The sequence below is a fragment of the Tupaia chinensis genome, unplaced genomic scaffold (assembly GCF_000334495.1).
Source record: "Tupaia chinensis unplaced genomic scaffold, TupChi_1.0 Scaffold145814_1, whole genome shotgun sequence".
NCBI lineage: Eukaryota > Metazoa > Chordata > Mammalia > Scandentia > Tupaiidae > Tupaia > Tupaia belangeri.
In genome coordinates, this window is record NW_006205672.1 from 601,871 (window position 1) to 625,229 (window position 23,359).

At 39.9% G+C, this 23,359-nt stretch overlaps 1 protein-coding gene across 1 annotated transcript in view; it reads right to left on the reverse strand.

Moving 5' to 3' along the window:
- Positions 1-23,359, reverse strand: part of SNX27 (sorting nexin 27) — a gene marked incomplete at its 5' end in the record, with an annotated part of 91,132 nt that overhangs the window by 26,458 nt on the left and 41,315 nt on the right. The window contains 5 exon segments of the mRNA XM_006168511.3: positions 588-751; positions 4,081-4,159; positions 11,196-11,300; positions 12,560-12,624; positions 16,112-16,304. Coding sequence (XP_006168573.2) covers positions 588-751; positions 4,081-4,159; positions 11,196-11,300; positions 12,560-12,624; positions 16,112-16,304 — 606 coding nt within the window.

The window sequence follows — 23,359 nt, forward strand, 5'->3', positions numbered from 1 at the left end:
GGGTTTGGGGGTGGACCATTTCCATGGGAAGGGGGGGCTTGCCCCCCCCCCCACCACCCCGGGACTCATCTCTTCCTGACAAGTACAAGCACCCTCTGGTAAATTTTTTAAAAAAGTATTTTTTTAAAAACTCCAAGATTTCTTCTAACATTTTTCTTTTTTTTTTTTTTAATGTCAGAGACATATGTGTTCTCCAGAGAGAGAGAGAGAGAAAATATCACCCAAATCCAATGAGGTATGGTCACATCATAATCTCTTCTCCTCCATTTTCCAGCATCAGGATTTAGGGGGGGCACGCAGACATACACATGCATGCACATACACATACATACTTGCCTGGCATGTTTACCAAGTCACTAGGGTCAGGAGTCAAACCATAGCCATTTAGGACCCAAGGCTCCCTTAATCACTGGATCACAAGGCCAGTCCTACTTACTTATCTTCTATGAAATGGGATGGAACATATTACAGACAGAACTCAGACCCAGGAGCAAAGCAGTTTAACCAAGGATTTATACCGAATTGGCAAATTATCTACAGTGTACAAAGAAAGAAATCAGGTCTTTCAGGAAGATCAATTCACCCACCTGATGAAAGAAGTAGGTAACAGCAAGGTCATTGTCATTTAAGAGGATTTCTTCTTCTGTCGTAAAAAGCCACTTTCGAATGGTCAGGCAGGTGCCTGGCACTGCGGATGTGTAATTCTGGACGTAGAGTTTATGAGGAAATTCATTAGGTGCCAGCTTACGCACTAAAGAAGAGACAAAATAAAGAAAGCTAGAGTGGACATTTATAATTAAGAAATTTTGCTATAATAAATTAAGTAAGGCAGACTAAGGATGGTTGTTTATCATTACCTAGAATGTCAGCCCAAATCCATCAAGGAGCTAATAAATCTATAGCTTCTCCTAACTATGACAGTGGCCAGTTAAGCCTTAAAAGGACTGAAACCTTAAAAGACAGGTCGGCTGGCTACCATGACAACTGCAGACAGCACCACCTCCAAATTCAGTTAAAGCTGCTGGTTCATTACAGTAGAGCTGTGAGTCCACTGACCACCTCGAAAGCAAGCCACTCCTTTCACCCAGCTAGGGTGCAGCCAGTTACTCACCAGGCGCTTTTCAATTGACTTCTTTTATTGTTAAGAACTAAGAGGTTCCTCCCACCCACTTCCAAAACTCTAAGGCATTCATCAAACAGATGAGTCAAGTTACTTCTCTTAGGAAGAGCACAGGAATGAGGTTAAAACACCACCACTTTTAATTTCTATATTGCCTTTCTTTTGGAAGGTTAAATTTCCCTCTCTTGAAGTGTTCTTAGCTTTGTAACACTGTGAAAAACAGATTTAATACTTCCTATTTTGGGACCAGCAGTTGGCATAATGGCTCTGTTGCTGGACTCCCATGTAGACGACCGAAGTTGGAATCCCAGACCTGGTGGCTCAAACTCATGCCGGGCGCGTGTGCATGCCCAAGATCCCGAGAGGAGAATGGAGAAGATTTCTCACTTCCTGTCTCTCTTTCTCTCTCTGTCTTTCTGGCGAGCGTGTGTGCCCTATAGCAAAAAAAAAGCCTAAAAAAAAAAAAAAAAAGAAAGAATACTTCCTATTTTATAGAAAGCTTTGAAAATGACAAGATTAGCATCCAAGTGCCCTGGTACCTGAGCAATTGTTTGGAAAATAATTTTTATTTGCTTGATTAGGCTGCTTAGCACTGGGGTGAAAAAGAGTAACAGTAATTTGGCTGTTTTGGGGAATAAAAGTTGTTCTTTGATACCTTGACCTGGAATGGATGATAAGGCAACCCAAATCTATCCAACTGTCCCCCTTTCTGAGATGAGAAGGGTCTAATCAACCAATATTATCTACATCATTTCTGGCCTTAGCCTTGTATGTGTGTGTGAGGTACATACATATATAGAGAGACCCATACACTAGGAAATCTGTCATTCACAGCCCCTCTTCCCTTTTTGCAGTCTCAAAGCAACTAATGTGACCACCATCTCTACTTTTTTTTTTTATTTGTCAGAGGATTCATGCACTTGCTGGAGAGAGGGAAGGAGGAAGAGAGGGAGAAGGAAAAAGTCCCACCCCGATGGGGTGTGATCACACCACAATCCTTTCTTCATCCTATCGGGATTTGGGTATGTGCACACACATGCACCTGGCCACTGCAGCCAGGAATTGAAGCACAGTCAGCTGGCGGGATCCACCTCCCTTAACCAGTAGGCCACAGGGACAGCACCACCACTCCTATATTGTAAAAAAAAATTGTAAGAGAAGTCTCCTGCCACCATGTAATAAAACTTCCTGGGAAGGGCCAGCATGTGGTATGGTGGTTAAGGCACTGGATCCCACATGGCCAACTCCGGTATAAGAGTACCAGACCCAGAGGCTTGAAAATCATGTTGATGGTAGGTGGCTCCGTGGTGCAATGGAAAATCATGTTGATGGGGCCAGCAGTTGGCGTAATGGCTATGTCACTGGACTCTCAGGTAGCCGACTGCAGTTCAAGTTCCAGACCCAGTGGCTTAAACTCAGGTCGGGCGCATGTGCGTGCATGCCCAAGATCCCAAGAAGAGAATGGAGGAGAAGGGATTGAGGTGTGGCCATCCCCCCTGGGGGGTGATTTCTCGCTTTCTGTCTCTCTATCTCTCTCTGTCTTTCTGGCGAGTGCACACGCCCTATAGCAAAAACCTCTCTTTAAAAAAAAAAAGAAAAAGAAAATCATGTTAACCACATATGCATGCTTGCCAGAAATGCCATGAGGAGAACAGATTGGAGTGTGGCCAATCCCTGGGGATGATTTCTCACTTTCCCTCTCTGTCTCTGGTCTGTCTCTCTGACAAGTTCATGCCATCCCATGGCAAAAAAACAACAAAAAAAACCAACAACAAAAAAAAACCACTTTAAAAAAACGTTTCTAGAAAGATAAAACCTATTCATACAGAAACATAAATATGTCCATTCAAAAAGGTTTTTGGGCAGCCAGCAGATGGCATAGCACTTATATCACTGGACTCCCACATGGCTGACTGCAGTTCAAGTCCTGGACCTAATGGATTAAAAACTACGCTGGGCACATGTGGGTGTGTGCCCAAGATCCCAGAAGGAGAATGGATACGGGACAGCAGAGTGGCTGTCTCCCCTGGGGGGATGAGTTCTAACTTTCTCTCTCACTATCTATGTCTCTCTCTCTCTCTCCCCCCACAGTGAGCACACATACTCTAAGGTAAAAACCTATTTTTTTTTTTTTTAAAGGCTTTTAAGGTCAGCAGCTGGCTCGTTAAGGTGCTAGACTTCCACATAGCCAACCATGGTTCCAGTCACAGACCTGGTGGCTTGCTTTCTCACTTTCTGTGTATGTGTGTGTGTGTTTCTGGTGAGTACATGTGCCCTACAGCAAAATAAATAATAATAATAATAAAAAGTAAATAAAGAGTTCTTAAAAAAAAAGGAAAAAAAAAGACTTTTGAGCAAAATATCTCTAACTTCTGAAAACTGTTCTGAAAAGATTGTTAAAAAATAAAATGTTAGGGGCTGGCAGGTGGTGTGGTGGTTAAGGTGCTACATTCCCATATAGTCAACCATGGTTCGAGTCCTAGACCTGGCAGTTTGCTTTCTTATTCTCTTTCTCTCTCTGCTCAAATAAATACATAAAAATAAATAAATAATTAAAAATAAATAAATAAAAGAAAATGTTGGGGCCAACCGGTGGGGTGGTGGCTAGATTCCCACATAACTGATGGCAGTTCGAGTCTCAGACCTGGTGGCTTGCTTTCTCACTTTCCCTCTATCTCTCTGATGAATTAAATAATAATAAATAAAATTAAATAAATAATTTTTAAAAAATAGATAAAATAAAATGTTAATGGGCAAGCAGGTGGTGTGGTTGTTAAGGTATTGGACTCACACATGGCAGGCCATGGTTTGAGTCTTGGACCTGGTGGCTTGCCTTCTCACTTTCCCTCTCTCTTTGGTCAAATTTAAAAATAATAGTAATTAATATACTAAAATAATTATTTAAAAAAAAAGAATAAGACATCCCCAAACAAAACTCATTATCGGTCACTAGCACTTACCAAAGGAATGATTGATCACTTCAAATAAGGCAAAGTAATTCACTGTCGTACTGTCCATGCCAACCTTTGCTGCAATGGCCTAAAGTATGAACAGAGCACACTGGTTTCAGGAAAACTCACTCAGACAATGCTGCGGGAAAGGCAGGTATATGCATACAGACGGAAGGTAAGAAGAGCTTCTGCCATCTTGGCTTCCCAAAAACGGAATTCGTGGTCTGTAGCTACCCTTCTTTGTGTATATGCATGTGTACACATGTGTGTGTATTAAAGGGGAAAATCATCTTTATTTAACCCATACAGCTATGATCTCTAAATATGAGTTTCTTTCTTCCAATATAACTTGATAACAGTCCCTCCTTTAATTAGTTTTCCTCTCTGAAAAGTGATTTCATTTCACACAGGTATTTTTAAATACCATTTACAAGTAATGTTTTTGCTATAAGAGGTCTTACAAAGAAAACCACTCTTAAATATCCAGTTTCACACATTCAGACTACATTTATTTTTATTTAACTGTATTTATTTATTTATTTTTATTTGACCAGACAAGGAGAGAGAGGGAGAGAAGCGGGGAGGGAGAGAGAGAAAGAAAGTGAGAAAGCAACCCACCAGGTTCAGGACTTGAATCATGGTCAGCCATCTGGGAGTCCAGCGCCCCTAACCACCACACTACCTACCGGCCCCCAGGCTACATTTAATATAAGCTGTTAACTTGTAAGATCTGTATCTTTGATTCTTAAACTTAAAATACCATTCCATTCATCAATTTTATTCAGACTTCACAAATTTTATTTTTTTCAAATGAGCCCAGGTTAGAACATTAAGCATCTCCATTTCCTAAAAATTAGTCACCAATATCCACATGAAAATGGCAAATTGTTGGCATATTAAACAAGAGCCAGTCCTTCTATTTAAGAACTAAGGTTTCAGCATGACAAATAAACTGACAGATTACATGTACAAAAAAATTAAAAATGAAACTACATACAAACAACAGCAAAGCACAAAGCAAAAAAAAAACAGACTAGAGACTAGATGCAACAAAATTCCTTTTCATGATCAATTTCATATAAATAAGGTATTAACTGAACAAGATAAAACTGTTTAATATTTATATCTCAGAAAATAAAATATGATTATATCCCTACCCTATCTGCTTAAATATAAGGTTTAGGTTTATCACTGATACAATTTAGGAAAGAGAGATTCTAAGTGTTCTAAATTACCATTCTGTATTGCACTGAATAGAAATTGAATATTTCTCAGGGTGCACAGTGGTTGAGGCACTAGACTCCCACATGATAGACCATGGTTTGAGTCCTAGACCTGGCGGCTTGAAACTCACACTGGGTGCATGTGTGTGCATGCCCAAAATCCCAAGAAGAGAATGGAGGAGAAGGGACTGTGGTGTGGTCATCTCCCCATGGGATGATTTCTTGCTTTCTGTCTGTCTCTTTAGTGAACATACATACCCTATAGCAAAAAGTTCTCAAAAGTAAAGGAAACCAAAAAGAAAGAAAGAAACTGAACGTTTTTCAAGGTTTAGAAAATGGCTTCTAACTAGAAGTATCAGCATCAAGGTTGGGAGAAAGAATAGAGAAATCTAGGCCGCAGGGAAATCTAGACCTCGCTAGAGAAACACATAAAAAAGGCAAAGCAAACAGGCCGAGCCTCAGAGGCAGGCACCACTGTTTACAAGGCTGGAAGCCATGGTTCAGCTCCCAGACCAACCTGAGCATGCCGGTCCAGTTGTTTGGCTAATCGGGAGGCTGCGGTAGAAGGATAGCAACATTATGAGATCCTGTCCAAAAAAAAAAAAAAAAAAAAAATGCCTACATCTCTCTCCCATTCCCTGTTTCTCCCCTACCCCCTCCTGTAAAGGAAAACAAAACCAAAAATTGAGCAAAATGCAAAACAAAACAGCGGCAAATTAAAACTAGGGAGCTTTCCCCACCACTGTGAATTTCAGAAATACCTGAAATCCAGCACAGCCTTTACTAGAGACAACAGCTGAATAAATGTTGGGGGGGAGGGTAGTTTTTTTCTTTTTCTAAATATTTTCTACAAAAGAGAAAAAAGTATTTACATCCAGGAGCCTGCTTATCTCCCTGAAAATCTTAACCACTATAGAATTAAAGGCCAATGAAAAGGCCAGCACACACCAGCACCCAACCAGCACCCAATCATAATCTTTAAATATTGTCTCTCACTAAAAGGAATTCACTGGGGAAATGGCTTGTGCTAAATCTAGGGTAGGAAATATAAAGATGAGCCCAGGACATATGGACAAAAAAGCAAGGATACTATCAAAAATAATAGTTTGCCTGAGAAGCACACAGGAGGGGCCGGCAGGTGGCGTGGTGGTTAAGAGTGCTGGATTCCCACATGGCCAACCATGGATCAAGTCCTAGACCTGGTGGCTTCCTTTCTCACTTTCTCTCTCTCTCTCTCTCTCTCATCGAACTCGAAAATAATAAAAATTAAAGTTAAATAAAATAATTCTTGGGGGAAAAAAAGCACACAGGTGGGGCCGGCAGGTAGTGTGGTGGTTAGGGCACTAGAGTCCTACATGGTTGACCGCAGTTTGAGTCCCGGACCTGGCAGCTTGCTTTCTCAATTCCACACCCCCACCCCCAACCCCCATCTCCCTCTGTTCAATTAAAATAATAATGATGATTATGATGAATAAAATTAAATAATTATTTTTCTTAAATAGGCACACAAGAACAGACATGAAGAACTTCTGATCAAGGATGAAACAATTTGAGCATCAAAAAGATAACACAGGTCTCGCCATGGCAATGCACTGGCAGAAGATGCTGCTACATGGCAAGCTGAGGCCATATGGGAGCCCAATCTAATTCCAGCCCACCCTAAAAGCAGGATACAGTGGCACATGCCTGTGGTCCCAGTTACTTGAGAGGCTGAAGCACAGGATTAGGATGTAATAAGATCTCATCTTTTCTGGTTTTTGGTTTTTTTAAAGGTTTTTGCCATAAGGAGTGTGTGCTCACTCAAGAGAGACAGAGCAAGACAATGAAGGGAAAGTGAGACATTGCCCCCTAGAAAGGATGGCTATGCAGTAATCCCTTCTCCTCCACTTTCCTCCTGAGATCCTGGGCACACATGCCCACGTGCCACCAGGTCTTGGACTTGAACCACAATCAGCCATGTGAGATTCCAGCACCCTAACCACCGTGCCACCTGCTGGCTCCAGTAAGACTTCATCTTTTTTTTTTGAGAGGTTTTTGCTATAGGGTGTGTGCGTTTGCCAGACAGACAGAGAGACAGAAAGCAAGAAATCATCCCCCAGAGGATGGCCACGCCACCATCCCTTCTGCTCCACTCTCCTCTTGGGATCCTGGGCACGCATGCACACACGCCTGGCATGAGTTTAAGACACTGGGTCTGGGACTTGAACCGCGTAGACTACATGGGAGTCCAGTGACACAGCCATTATGCCAACTGTTGATCTCAAGACTTCATCTTTTTTTTTTTTTTTTTTATTATATGAGGGGTCTTCAAAAGGTTCATGGAAAAATGTGTATTATAAAAATACTGAGACCAGTAGGTGACATGGTGGTTAAGGCTCTGGACTCCCACATGGCTGACTGTAATTCAAGTACTGGACTTAGCATCTTGCTTTCTAACTTCCCCTTTCTTTCTTTCTGTTTCTCCCTGGTCAAATTTTAAAATAATAAATAAATAAATAAATAAATGAGTATTTTTTAAGAAAGAAAATATAGTGCATATTTTTTCTTTAAAGAGGTTTTTTAGAACTTTTTATTAGGGTGTATATGCTCGCCAGAGAGAAGGACAGAGACAGTAAGAGAGAAAGTGAGAAATCACCCACAGGGGGATAGCCATGTCATAATTCCTTCTCCATTCTTCTCCTGGGATCTTGGGCATACACATATGCACCCAAAGTGAATTTCAAGTCACTAGGTCCAGGACTTAAGCTGTGGTCAGCCGTGTGGAAATTCAATAATGTAACCACTACATCATCTGTTGGTCCCTATAGTGATTTTATAGGAAAAATCTTTTTGCAACAAAATCAACTTGTATCTTTTTTTTTTGGGGGTGTTATAGGGCACATGTGCTTGCCAGGAAGACAGAGAAACAAAAAGTGAGAAATCACCCCCCATGGGGGGATGGCCATGCTGCAATCCCTTCTCCATTCTCCTCTGGGGATCTTAGGCACGCATGCATACGCACTTGGCGTGAGTTTAAGCCACCGGGTCTGGGACTAGAACCGCTGTCGACTACGTGGGCATCCAGCGACATAGCCATTACACTAACTGCTGGTTTTGACTTGTATCTTTTTTTTTTTTTTAAATTTGTGTGAACTTGCCAGACAGAGAGAGAGGTAGAGAAGGAACATGAGAAAGCACCTCCCAGGGAGATAGCCATGCCACAATCCCTTCTCTTCCATTCTCCTCGGGATTTTGACCTGGCATGTCTCCCAAGCCTCTGGAATTGGGGCTTGAATCATACAGATGGCCATGTGGTATCCAGTTGTCTTAACCACCACACCATTGGCCAGGCCCTCAAAACTTGAACTTTAATTGCATTTACATGAACTTTTAAAAATCCCTTTGTATGCTACTGATTAAATCACTTTGAATCTAAAATAAACCCACAAAGCACTGAAAGAGTAAAATATAACAATTATCTCATTGGCCATCACTGGAGTCAACTGGGGCACCAATTCTTCACTCTGAAAATTGGTAACAAAATGAAAGAATTAAATATCCTCTCTTTCTCTCAAACTGCATTTTAGGATAACTAGTCTTAGTTGATAAAGAAGAGTTATTTACAAAATTCTAGCTGGTAAGTGTGAAGAAAAGAGAGATTGGGACTGGCAGGTGGTGTGGTGGCTAAGGGCACTGGACTCTCACGTGGTCAACCACAGTTCGAGTCCCAGATGTGGCGGCTTGCTTTCTCACTTTCCCTTTTCTCTCTTTCTCTGTTCCTCTCTGATCAAATTAAAATAAATAAATAAATAAAGTTAACTAAAATAATAATAATAAAGAAATGAGAGATTTAGAAAATCAGCACTTTGATACCTTTAATAAAATCATTAGTTAAGGCAACAATCATCAACAGATATATTCGTTTGATAAAAGATCAATGGGGAACTTTACAATGTAGAGATCAGATAATCACTGCCTAAACCTACTGATGGATTTCAGTCCCATTAAAAGTGAAATAACCGGCCAGCAGGTGGCACAGTGGTTAAAGGGGCTGGATTCCCACATGGCCAACTGTGGTTCGAGTTCCAGACCTGGCGATTTGTTTTCTCGCTTTCCCGTTCTCTCTCTCTCTGTCTGGTCAAATTAAAATCATAACAAATGGAATTAAATAAATACATAATTTTTTTTAAGTGGAATAACAAAATATTGTGTATCTCCTGTTAAGAAGCAGAACAGGACGGGCAGGTGGCATAGTGGTTAAAGCGCTGGACTTCCATATGGCTGGACTATTGTTTGAGTCCTGGACTTCACATCTTGGTTTCTCATTTCCCCTCTATCTTTCTCTGGTCAAATTAAAATAATAACTAAAATTAAATAAATAAATAATTCTAAAGGAAAAAAAAAGGAAGAAGTGGCAGTATGGAGTACATAGCATCAATTCTGAAGTAGTCTTATCAAAAAAAGGAGAACCTGGGAACCAGCAGTTAGCATAATGGCTATGTCACTGGACTCCCACGTAGTCAACCACAGTTCACGTCCCGGACCTGGTGGCTTAAAACTCACGCCGGGCACATGTGCGTGCGTGCCCAAGATCCCGAGAGGAGAATGGAAGAGAAGGGATTGCAGGGACCACCCTGCGGTGGGGGGTGATGTCTCGCTTTCTGTCTCTATGTCTCTCTCTGTCTGTCTGGCGAGCGCACGGGCCCTATAGCAAAAAAAAAAAAAAAAAAGCAGAACCTGAATCTAAGCCAGCCTCTAAAACAAACTTCCACTTACAGAAATAGAGACAGAGAGGATATATTAAACACCACCACAAGGAAACAAACATAAATTCAGAATGTGGGACATTCCACCGGACACTGACCCAATTTCTGTAACAAAACAATGATTGGGAAAAAAGCTGGGAAGGGAAGGAGGACTGCTCTATTTAAAAAATAGTGATGTAAGGACCTTGTTTAGATACAGATCTAACAAACCAAATGTAAAAATCATTTTTAGACAATCTGAAAAATCTGATTACAGAGTAGTTATGAGTTAAAAACAAGGAAATAGGGGGCTGGCAGGTGGCATGGTGGTTAAGGGTGCTGGACCCCCACATGGCCAGTAGCAGCTGGTTTGAGTCCCATACCTGGAGGCTTGCTTTCCCTCTCTCTCTTTCTGGTCAAACTGAGAAATAATAATAATAGATGAATAAATAAATAATCCTTAAAAAAAAAAGAAAATAGTGCTAATTTTTTTAGAATTATTTATTTAATTTATTATTATTATTTTTAAAATTTGCTATAGGGCATATGTGCTTACCAGAGAAAGACAGAGAAGGAGAAAGAGACAGAGAGAGGGAAAGTGAGAAAGCAAGCCGCTAGGTCCAGGACTCAAACCACAGTCAGCCATGTGGGAGTCCAGCACCTTAACCACCACACCAGCTGCTGGTCCCAAATAGTGCTATTTTTTAAGCTTGGTATGGTGCCATAGCTGTGTAAGAATTATGTCCTTATTTTCATATGCATACTAAAGTTCGTACAGGTCCGCTAACATGAATTTGCTTTCAAATAGTTAAAGGAAAAGAAAAAAAGGATACATGTCACGAATGTGGCAAAATATTGATAATTATTAAATATAAATAATGAGTATAGAGAGACTCATTGTATATTCTGTTTTCATAATATTATAAAGTATTTTACAACTAAAAAAAATTTTAAAGGAGGAGTTAATCACATTACTACAATCTGGAATATTTCCTGTACCTTTCTTTCAAGGAGAGCAAAGAACATTCACATTAACAACAATAACAACAGTAGCTAACATTTAATAAACTATTATGTGCCAGACACTCAAAGCGCTTTATATATATTCACTCATTTAATCTTTGTTCTTAGCTTCACACCATCCAATATCAAGTCTGCATGCTTGAGTTTAATTTACCTGATACACTTGGTCTGTAGTACTATTCTTTTTAACCCTGACTGTCACCGTTGTTCCGTCCGGTAATGCTACTCTCAGCTCTACGTCGGACACACCATTGTAGTTCTGGGGGAAAAGACAGAGAAAGAATTTATGACTCAGTATTTCCTCATTCTCCCTGTAATAGGCTGGCTAAACAATAACCTAAACATGTGATGGAGAGGAAGTGAGTTCCAATAAAAGGGAAAAAAGACACCTTAACAGTCAATATATCTACAAGTCATAAAGCTGACTTTAAGCTGCAGCAGAAGTCAAGCCTTTAAGATGAACAGGGAGAAAAGAAACATGTTGAGGTCAGTGTTCACATCTCAAAACAGAAAACTTGGGAAAACAGTCTAGGGCAAATACAGATGAGATTTTTGGTTCACTTCCCTTACCCGATTCAGAACCCACAACTGAAAAAAGGAAACAATGGAAAATAGTGTTCCAACATATATTCCCTGGTTTCAATAGGTAGGCATGTAGATTGGCTCAAGAGTTATTCTAACTTCCTTCTGAATCCTGAAATAATTTAGGATAGCTTTGAAAGGAAAAATGGGTGAAACTCAGAGATCTATATTAGTCTGATGCCAAATTGTCCTCTAGCAAAGAATAAATAATTCTTATTCTCCTTAATTAAAATGAAATTATTGCTTTCAATAATTAACACATTCTCTAATAGACTTTTGTCCTCATAATTTTTATTAGCGAATCAACTATTTAGAAACAAATCCATCTTCATTTACCATTTTAAAAAGAACTATTCATTATTGAAAACTATTCTAAGCATTACTTTATTAAAAACCCTCACCTATAAGAAACTTATAATCTAGTCGTAAAAATAAGATATACAAATAAACTAATTAGTGGATAACACACATACATCAGCATGACATATTCCTTTTTTTTTACTCAATTAGTATTACTAAACACCTTCAACATGCTTGACACTGGTAAGGCACTGGGAATATAAAGATGATCAAGATTTAGCTCTTACCTACAGGTAGCTCACACTCTTGTAAGCTAAAAATATAAAGTGACAATCTGATTATATGTATAAAAATTAGAGAATGAGATAGCAACAGGTGATAACTGAATGGAACTGACTGCGAAAGTTCTTGGTGGAATGAAAAATTGATGACTTGAGTCATCAGGGAAGGCTTCAAAGAGAAGATGGCTCTGATACTAGGTCTTGAAGGGTAGATAAGCAAGATACATATGAAAAGTAGAAAAAATGTAGTTGTTTGGAGAGTTTATAGGAAGTTGATTCATAATTGGCATCTTTGATTTATTTTCTCCCATAAGGAATCAAGAGGAAAACAGTCACTTAAGGGGGATTTACCTACCTCATCTGATTCTGATAGGAATTCCTGCATTATGTCACTCTCACCAATGACTCGTATTGAACATACTGTGGAAAACAAAGAGAAAATCTGCTTAAGACCCTAAAAGCAAGATTATAAACTCAAGAACATATTAAGTCTTTTTGTTTTGTTTTGTTTAAGAGAGAATTTTGCTATAGGGCATATGCACTCACCAGAGAAAGACAGAGAGATAGAAAGTGAGAAATCACCTCCAGGGGTGTGGCCACACCTCAATCCTTTCTTCTCCATTCTCCTCTGGGGATCTTGGGCACCCATGCACACACGCCTGGCGTGAGTTTTAAGTCACTGGGTCTGGGACTCAAACTGTGGTCAACTATGTAGTCCAGCAATGTAACCATTATGCCATCTGCTGGTCCCAGGTTCTTTTTTTAAATAGTCTTTTTTAAAAAAACTTATTCCATGAGTGAGATAGATATACAGTATCCCCAACAGGGTCTTGTCACTATGATCCACACCCAGTCTCAACCAGTCGAGATCATGGGCACATGTGTGCCTGGCAGACTCAGTCGTCTCCGGGTGCAAACTGGTAACCTCATGTAGGTCAGCTTCATGAAGTGTCTTCATGAGGTTTAAGTTTAATATTAAGTCTTTTTGTTTTGTTTTGTTTAAGAGAGAATTTTGCTATAGGGCATATGCACTCACCAGAGAAAGACAGAGAGACAGAAAGTGAGAAATCACCTCCTGGGGGGGTGGCCACACCTCAATCCTTTCTTCTCCATTCTCCTCTGGGGATCTTGGGCACCCATGCACACACGCCTGGCGTGAGTTTTAAGTCACTGGGTCTGGGACTCAAACTGTGGTCAACTATGTAGTCCAGCAATGTAACCATTATGCCATCTGCTGGTCCCAGGTTCTTTTTTAAAATAGTCTTTTTTAAAAAAACTTATTCCATGAGTGAGATAGATATACAGTATCCCCAACAGGGTCTTGTCACTATGATCCACACCCAGTCTCAACCAGTCGAGATCATGGGCACATGTGTGCCTGGCAGACTCAGTCGTCTCCGGGTGCAAACTGGTAACCTCATGTAGGTCAGCTTCATGAAGTGTCTTCATGAGGTTTAAGTTTAACTCATCAAGAGAAAGCAATGATGAGGTAGCATGCTATCCCTGGTATTGGAAAGTTGTTTCTGTTTTGCTTTTTGGCTTGAGGGTATGTGCACTTCCCAGAGACAGAGAGACAGAGAGAGAGAGAGAAGAAAGCACCCCTTATGTGGCATGGTCACCCCATAATCTCTTCTCCATCTTTCCCTCCTTTCAGGATTCTGGGCACCCATGAATATGTGCCCAGCATGTTTCTCAAGCCTGCTGGATTTGGGATTCAAACTGCACAAACCAGCTGCCTTAACCAGGCCACAGAGCAGACCTGGTGTAGAAGGTTTTAAGGCATGACAAACATGCATCTAAATATGATTTAAACAGAATAATAAAAACACAAAGGTGTAGCTTGTCAAAAATAATAAACATGACAAGAAAAGAGAAATAAAAGTTCAGTAAATCTAACTTTGTCATCTCATGTGACCTATTAATGTGCCAGAACAACAAAACATGAGAGAAAAGAGGCAGTGTCAGGGAAAGGGTGATCAGGACTAAGCCAAATATAAAACTGAGGGCTGGCTCCAGCACACAGGAGTGAAGCTATGAGGAGCCGGATCCACGATCCCAGGCCCAGTCCAGGGCATGATGAGGGCAGTTGTGAACCACATGGCGCAACCACACAGGTCAGTCCCAGATCGGTGACTTAAGAGACAGACACTCAGGGCATGTGTGTGTTAAGTGCCCAAAATCACAAAAGGAGAACGGAGGAAAAGGGATTGCAGCATTACCTTTCTCCATGAGGAGTGCTTTCTCAGTTTCCCTCCTTCCTTCTCTGTCTCTCTCTAGCAAGTGCAAGCACCCTCTGGCAAATTTAATAAAAAATAAATAAGAGTACCCTGATTGAATCTCCAGCCTGAAACATGCCAGGCATGCACACGAGTGCCCAAGATCGAAGGGACTGGAGGACAGGAGGAAGGGGATAACAGCACAGCTGGACCTTGTGGAGGTACTCCTCTCTCTCTCAGTATGCACATATGCACAAGTGCTCTGTCATGAATTTAAAAAAAATTTTTTTTAATTAGAAATACCAGGAGCCGGGAGGTGGCATACTAGTTAAGATGCTGGATTCCCACATGGCCAACTAAGGTTTGAATCCTGGACTTGGCAGCTTGCTTTCTCACTTTCCCCTTCTCTCTCTGATCAAATTAAAAATAATAACAATAATAAAAATAATAAAATTTTAAAAATAGAAATACCAAAGGAAAAATATCTATTTGGCCCAAGAGCAGATCAGTCATAGAACCATAACAATTAAAGACACTTAGAAAAAAATGGTTAAATAATTAAGTATTAAGCTGGGCACATCATGTTACCTCACTGACTTTAGCTTCAAAATAACCTCCCTAAAAATGTGTTTAAGTTAGAAAGTAAAGCAGGCAGGTAAGTAGCTAATTGCCTAAGTCTAAGAAAGTTAATTTCCTGATATTCTCATGAGGATAGTAAATTACACTGATGATTTACTTCATTTGATTAAAAAAAAAAAGTATGCTTTCTCATTTCCCAAGGGCTGTATTCAGAGGCCAGTCCATGTTAGAAAAAGCTAAAAACAGATGAAGAAGTTCCACTACCTTCTATGGGGGAAATGGTTTTTCTTCAGGGATAATCCTCCCTACACCAAAGTTTTAAAAAAATTCAACTAGGTCAATTAGTTTTTATACAAGGACACAGAATTACTAAATATCAGATAAGGCCATTATTCTAGTAAACTGGTATTTTAAAGAAAATCTTATTTTTGCAGTTTACAAATTATACAACTCTATAATGGAGTAAGACAAGGTCTCTCTGAGCCACAAGATCAACTAACTTATTCAGTAGATCTGTGTCATTTCCCTGCTTTTCTGGATAAACAAAATGTTTTGGCATCCATACTCGTGGACTCCTGATGTATCATTTGGAAACACTAAGATGACAAATAAGTTTCCATACTGCACCTATAGCCTACTGAGAACTAGGGAACTTTAGAACACCTACAAGTCAGCAACCTATCCATGAATACTGTGAAAGGAGTAAGTTTTCATGTAGGCTATGCTGATGAGCCGAGAATCAGTTTAATGAAAATGATTTAAATACTGCCTATTTACTTCCCTAATCAATTCAGCATTCTGATGAATCTGTATGTGTTTGCTGGCAAATAATACAACACTATAAATGAAGGCCTATTAAGGACCATTAAATGCATCAAAAACTAATCATTTTTCTGTTAAGTGCTCAGTGAGCCAATAAGACAGGCTACTAATCACTGTACTAGACATTTCAGTCTTGCCATCAAATATCAGACCAGTCAACACCTGTAAGTCAGAAACTTTATTTATTTCACTAGTAAGTTTCAAGAAATTTAGCAATGCAGTTTAGGAGTTGCAATATACACTGAAGACCTTGTACTTCCTCGGAATATTAGAGTTTGAGTCTGGCTTACCTTTTTCTAGATATTCTTCTAACCCCCGACGTCGGGCATCTAACTGCTGTTCTGACAATGAGAATGGCCACTTTCCTGGAAGTCGGGGAAATGTGAAGTTGGCAAACTCTCTCTTCAGGTTCTGATGTAGGATGGCAAACTCCCGGTACCTCTTAGAACACAGCTGCCTTCCTGCCATGTAAACATTGTAGACCTGGTGACGGACAACAAAGAGAAGCCCACTCACTACATATTAAATCACAAAATCATCTAAAGTTAGGCCCACACTGATACTGATTAGGTGTATTCTGCTATGCACTTAATAGAGACCATGTTCAAGGTCACTTTGAAATAAGACTTAAATATGCCAAAAGTTGTACATGCAGAAAGTGCTACTCTCTTCAAGGAAGACATGATTTTATTTTTGCTAATAAAATTACTTCCAACATACTTTAATATCTTCAAAAGCAACCACCGGTTTTTATGGGTAGAGAAAGTTAAAAATCATTTGAAGCCAATGTGGTAAATACAAGGAATGCATAAGCAAGCAAATTTGGAGGGAGATAAAAACCTAAGAGTAATTTTAAAGCAATGTGACTGATACTTGTCTGTGGTCCAAACTGGCTCTAAAGTTAATTCCAAAAAGGGGGATGAGCACATGCACCCTACAGCAAACTTTTTTAAAAATGACTTAACAATAGCATTTTGCTAGCAAATAGGTATTGTTAAAAAAAAAAAAAAAGACCTTGATAATAATTTAAATGGCATAATCTCCTCCATCCCATCTCCCCACTTCCCTAACTCCAAAAGTTATCACATTCACATGTTCGTCATTCTCTCACTTTTCTTTTTATAGATTCCTTTTTGCATTTATATATAACACTTATTCATTTTAATTTTTTTTTTTTTTTGAGCTCAGCCAGTCAGATTTAATCCAAAACAAGTAGTACCATGAATCAAATTTCCCCGAAAGGGCAATTTTATTGATTACTTTATTCCCTTACAAATAGACCAACTGTAATCAAATGAGGTGAACATTCACCTCAAGATTTTGTTGTCTTCATAATAGAAAAGATGAGGCTTAGAACTGGATCACGTGACCCTTTCTCTTCCTATCTCCTCCCAGCTCAAAATGCTTATATCTCTAATAGCCAGCATTCTCTTAGATCTGCAGTTGGGCTCAACACATTCAAGCGTCAGCACAATCTTCTTTGTAGTTTTGGCCTTTTTCTGGAAAATAGGCTTAGTCTGTCCACCATAGCCAATCTGCTTCCTGTCAGAATGGCGCTGTCCCTGAGCACACAGAGAATCCTTGCCCTTTTTGTCCTGTGTACTTTATGAGATTGGTGCTTGCCACACTTCTTACAGAAGGTCCGGTGGGTTTTAGGGACGTTCACCATGCTTGCGGGCCTGCTATCTGCACAAAAAAAGCTCTTTATTTTAATTTTTAAAGAATATTTCCATTTTATTAAAATAGGGTGTATGGGCCAATAGGTGCCATGGCGATTAAGGCACTGGATTCTCACATGGCCAATTGTGGTTCAAGTCCCAGACCTAGTGGCTCGAAAATCACAATAAATAGATAAATAAATAAAAATTTTAAAAAGGGGTGGGTATCATGCTGAGTAGGACTTTTTAGGACTTACTTTTTCCACTTACTATTATATTATTCAGTCTTATCCACAATGTTAATTATCTTTGGCTTATTCTGCTGTATATTCATAGTTTTTTATTTGTTTGCTTGTTTGTTTTTTTAAAGCTACAGGATACAGGCACTTGCTGGGGAGATAGAGAGAGAGAAAGAGAGAATTCACCTCCAGTGGGGAATGGTCACACTGCAATCACAGCCCCTTCTCCTTCATTCTCCACTCAGGATTCTGGGCGCGTGCACACACACGTGTCCAGGGTGATTTTCAAGCTGCCAGTTTCAGGACTTGAACCACGAAATTGGCCATGTGGAATCTACCACATGAATCTAACCTTCAGGCCATCTGCTGGCCACATGTGCATGTGCTGTATGAATACTGTGTATCATACTTATTTGTTTTTAATCAACTCTCCCACTGATGAGCGTCTGGGCTGTTTCTGGGTTGCACATATTATGCACAACACTGCTATGGACACCTGTATACATGCACCCTGATGTACCTGCAGAGACTCCTGAATATACACGTAGGAGGAGAACTGCAGGGTTATAAATTATGTGTACATTCACCCTCAGGAGATCAGACAGACACTGTAAGCTAAAGTGGCTGCGTCAGTTTATACTCCTTTTGACAATATATAAAAAGATCCTCTTAATTTTTGCCAGTAAAAATCAGTTTAAAAAGATTTCTTACTGTGGTCCTAATGTACATTTCCTTAAGTACTAATGATGTTGTCTTCATATATTTATTGGTCATGTGAGTATTCTTTTTTGGGAAAATATCTATTCATGTGTTTTACCCACTGTTATACCAAGTTTGTGTTCTTTTATCATTGACTGGTCAAGTTCTTCACATAAGGAAACTTTAAAAAGTTGTGGAAAAATGGATTAATGTACAAGTTTATTTTTCATAAGACATTTTGCACGAACTTTTTGAAGCCCCCTCATAAGTTTTTATCATCTTTTGCATTTGCATATATTATGAATTATCTTCTCCCAGTTTATCGCTCTTTCCATTTTATTTAAAGGTTTTTTGAATTTTAAAAAGCTATTAATTTTTTAAAAATATTTTATTTAGGGACCAGCAGTTAGTGTAATGGCTATGTCGCTGAATTCTCATGTAGCTGACCATGGTTCGAGTCCTGGACCCGGTGGCTTAAACTCACGCCAGGCACGTGTGTGTGCGTGCCCAAGATCCTGAGAGGAGAATGGAGGAGAAGGGATTGCAGCACAGCCATCCCTCCTGGAGGGTGATTTCTCGCTTTCTGTCTCCCTTTCTCTGTATGTCTTTCTGGTGAGTGCACATGCCCTACAGCAAAAACTTCTCGAAAAAAAAAAAAATTCTATTTAACATTATTTCTATTTTTAAATTTAAATTTGACCAGAGAGGAACAAAGAGAGAGAGAGAGACAGGGAAAGTGAGAAAGCAAGCTGCCAGGTCCACGACTCAAACTGTGGTTAGCTATGTGGGAGTTCAGTACCCTTAACTACCATGCCACTTGCTGGCCCCAAAAACCTATTAATTTTAAGAATCAATTTATTGATTTTTTTTTTTTATAACCAATGCTTTTGGTGTCTAAAGACCCTTTCTTCTGTGTCTTAAAATTTTTTCTGGGCTAGTAGGTGATGTGGTGGTTAAGGGTGCTGGACTACAGTTCAAGTCCTAGACCTGGCAGCTAGCTTTCTCCCTTTCTCTCTCTCTCTCAACCTCTCTTTCACTCTGTCCTCTCTGGTCAAGTTAAAAATAAATGAGTGAATAAATAAAGTTAAACCAAATCATTCTTTAAAAAAAAAAAACAAAAAACTTTTTCTATGTCCTAAGTAACTTTTTTCCTATTCGCAAGGTCTAAAAAGCTATTCGCCAATATTTTCTAAGGGCATTTAATTTTTTGTTCTGTGTTGTCATTTACATCCTTAATTCATTTGGAATTTACTTCTATTATAAATATGAAACAGAATTTGATTTGTATTTCTTTTAAAACCAATAATATTTAAAATCAACTTGTAGGGCCAGCAGGTGGCATGGTGGTTAAGATGCTAGGCTCCCACACTACCGACTGCAGTTCGAGTCCCAGATCTGGCAGTTTGCTTTCCCATTTTCCCTCCTTTTTCTCTCTGTGTCCTTCTGGTCAAATTAAAAAATAGTAATAACAAATAAAATTATTTTTAAAAAATCAAATTGTAACAGAACTGTCCCTAAATAAAAACATTCTACTTTTACAGGATAATCAAGGGACTTCCAAGTGGTCTGTAATTAACTCCCTCACATAAACAACTAGAAAACTGGATACAATATAGGAAACTACTTTTTTCAGACACTGGACAACAGGCAGCTAAGAATATGATCTGTGAGAAAAGAGAAACAGACAAGATGAATTCTACCGGGAACCAGCAGTTAGCGTAATGGCTATGTCGCTGGACTCCCACGTAGTCGACCGCGGTTCGTGTCCCGGACCCGGTGGTTTAAAACTCACGCCGGGCACGTGTGCGTGCATGCCCAAGATCCTGAGAGGAGAATGGAGGAGAAGGGATTGCGGCATGACCAACCCCCCTGGGGGGTGATTTCTCGCTTTCTGTCTCTATGTCTCTCTCTGTCTGTCTGGCGAGCGCACGCGCCCTACAGTGAAAATCTCTCCAAAAAAAAAAAAAGATGAATTCTACCATAACCTTGGCTTTCTGCCTAAAGGTAACTCTTAAACTGTGACTCAGGGGAAAGCACCCAAACAGTTCAGCAACTTTAACTGAGTTGAATAAACAGACTTGAGTTCAAGGAGTCCAAAGAGCAAAAATTTGTGAGGCTGTTCAAAACACACAAGAGGGAGATAAAAAGAGACAAAGCTCCAGCATTTGGGTCCTCTTGAATTCTGGATGAATAACAATCTGAGGAAAGAACTGTTACCAGAAAAAAAGCTGTAAATGAACAATTCCCAGAGTTCACAAAAGATAAGGAATTATTCAACTTCCCCCCAGCCAGAATAAAGAGGCTTCCTTGAATCTGCAAGGATTTCATAAAATAACTCAAATGGCTATGCTTCAGGAATAGAGCTAAATTTGTTCTAGAATAAAAGCTACTCTAAACCACCTAAAAAGAGCTTAAATACAAACCTAAGTCCTAGCCACGGTAGTACAGGCAGAATGCTGCTACACAGTGCTGGAGCTATGTGGGAAGGCCCAGGGTTCAGATGTGGAGTTGACCTGAACATGCTCGGTGTACCTGCAAACATGCTCCGTGATCCTGGCTAGCTGGAGGACTGAGAGGAGAGGGCAGTGGCATAGCAAAACCCTGTATCTCTTCCCCCTGTTTTCCCTTCCTTCTTTCCCCCCATCTCTTACATATGTGTAAAATAAATTTAAAAATAAAGGAGGGAAGGAAGGAAAAAAGGAACAAAGTGATCTGTAAGTAACTTAACTGCATGTAACTTGATTTTTATAAAATCTAACATTCTTTAAAGAAATATTTAAAAAATTCTAGCACACAATAGCATTAAATTCACAACATGCAACACCCAATCAAAAATTACTAGACATATAACACAGCATGAAAATTTAACCTATGACTCGAAGAAAGATCAGTCAACAGAAAGAGAAGAAACAATAGAAATAGACTCCAATGGCAGAGACAAAAGAGGAGACAAGGACATTAAGCAGCTATCAGCTGTTTGGCTTCTCCATTTAGGACTTAGATAGCTGTAAGAAGAGTACTTCTACCCCAGACACAAGGAGAATTCCCGCTTGCAAGCCTTTTCCAAGAACCTCTACTGTGCTCATAAGACTGACTGAGGGAAGGGCAGGAGACTAGGGATAGTCTCCCTTGGTGGCCCAGGCATACAGGTGATTGGTAGTAATTAGAAGGCAGATACAATGCCCACCCACTCCTCCAGACCTTTCTCGTCTATTAACCAAAGCCTTAAGCTGTTGGGGGATAGGCGTCAAACTCTCTCATCTAGGGGACACAAAGATCCACTGCTTCTGGAAAAGGAATAAAATCAAAATACTCAGTACTCCTGGGTAGAGGCAAGTATTAATATCATGCCCAGGTTTCTTCACTGATACCAGCGAGGTCTGCTACAGCTGGGGGAGGAACAGGAAACTCTTCCCCAAGACTAACCACAGATACAAGGCAGAGTTAGGCTGAAAAAAGGAGGGTGGGCAAAAGAACTAAGACACAGGGACACAGCCTCTGCCTAAGACTGAGATTAAACCAGACAACAACTATCTCTACCATGTGTCTACCCCAAGTCAAAAGCTTCAACAGTCAACCAGCAGTGGAGGGGCAAGAGCGTGAAGAGAGCACCTGTCTGTGGTGCAGGAAAGCAGAGGTAGCTGAAAGCTTGGGAGGAAGGGGGCTGCGGGGGAAGAGGCGGCAGCGCTGAGAAAAACACTCCAGAACCCAGCCCTGACCCTAAGCAAAAGTGACAGTGACCCACTGCTAGAGGTATTTAAAGCCTATGGCACAGTAAAGACAATGACAGGTACACCAAAACCCAACTGATTCAATTCCCTAACAGAAGAAGCTTCCACACTTCCAGGTTCAAATAATGTTTACTTTAGTCTTTACTATTTGTCTACATGTTTGGCATTCATTTAAATATTACAACACAAAAAAGTGAGAATGAAATACCATTTATGTCAAGGGATAGCTCAGATGTTGAAACTACCAGATAAGGACTTTGGACCAACTATGATTAGTGTGTTCAAGGATCAAATGGAAAAGGAAAACATGTATGAATATATAAGGCACTCCAACAGATATGAAAACTATAAGTGAACATTAACTGGAAATGATAGAAATAAAAAGCATGATATCAAAAATAAAGAATTCCTCCAACAGTCTCATCAGTATACTGTAACAGATGAGAAAAGAATTGGCAAACTTAAAAGATAGGTCAACAGGAGTCAGCAAGTGGCATAGTAGTTAAGGTGCTAGACTCTCACGTGGCCAACCACGATTCAAGTCCCACATCCAGTGTCTTAAAATTCAAACCAGGTGCATGCACACGCATGCCCAAAAACCCAAAAGGAGAATGGTGGAAAAGGGATTGCAACATGGCCATCCCCCCAGGGAGTGATTTTTCACTTTCTGTCTCTCTCTCAGGCGAGTGCTGGTGCCCTATAGCAAAAATCTCTCAAAAAACAAACAAACAAACTAACAAACAGGGTAGGTCAATAAAAATAATCCAGAAAAACGAAAGAAAAAGAAGAGCTAAAAAAGAATAGAACATCCAAATGCTCTAGACACTCACTTAAACAAATGATAATCAAATTTCTGAAAGTCAAAGATAATGGGACAACTTTGAAGGTAGCCAGAGGTGGTTGAAACATCAAACACAGGGCCAGCAGGTGGCGTTGTAGTTAAGGTACTGGACATTCCCACATAGCAGACCATGGTTCGAGTACCAGACCTGGTGGCTTGTTTTCTCACTTTCTCTCTCTTTGTGTGTCTGTCTTTCTCTGGTCAAATTAAAATAAATGAACAAATAAATAAGATTAAATAAATCATTATTTTTTAAAAAATCAAACAGAGGACCAGCAGTTGGTGTAATGGTTACATCGCTGGACTCCCACATAGTCGTCCACAGTTTGAGTCCCAAACCTGGGGACTTAAACTCACAACTGGGCGCGCG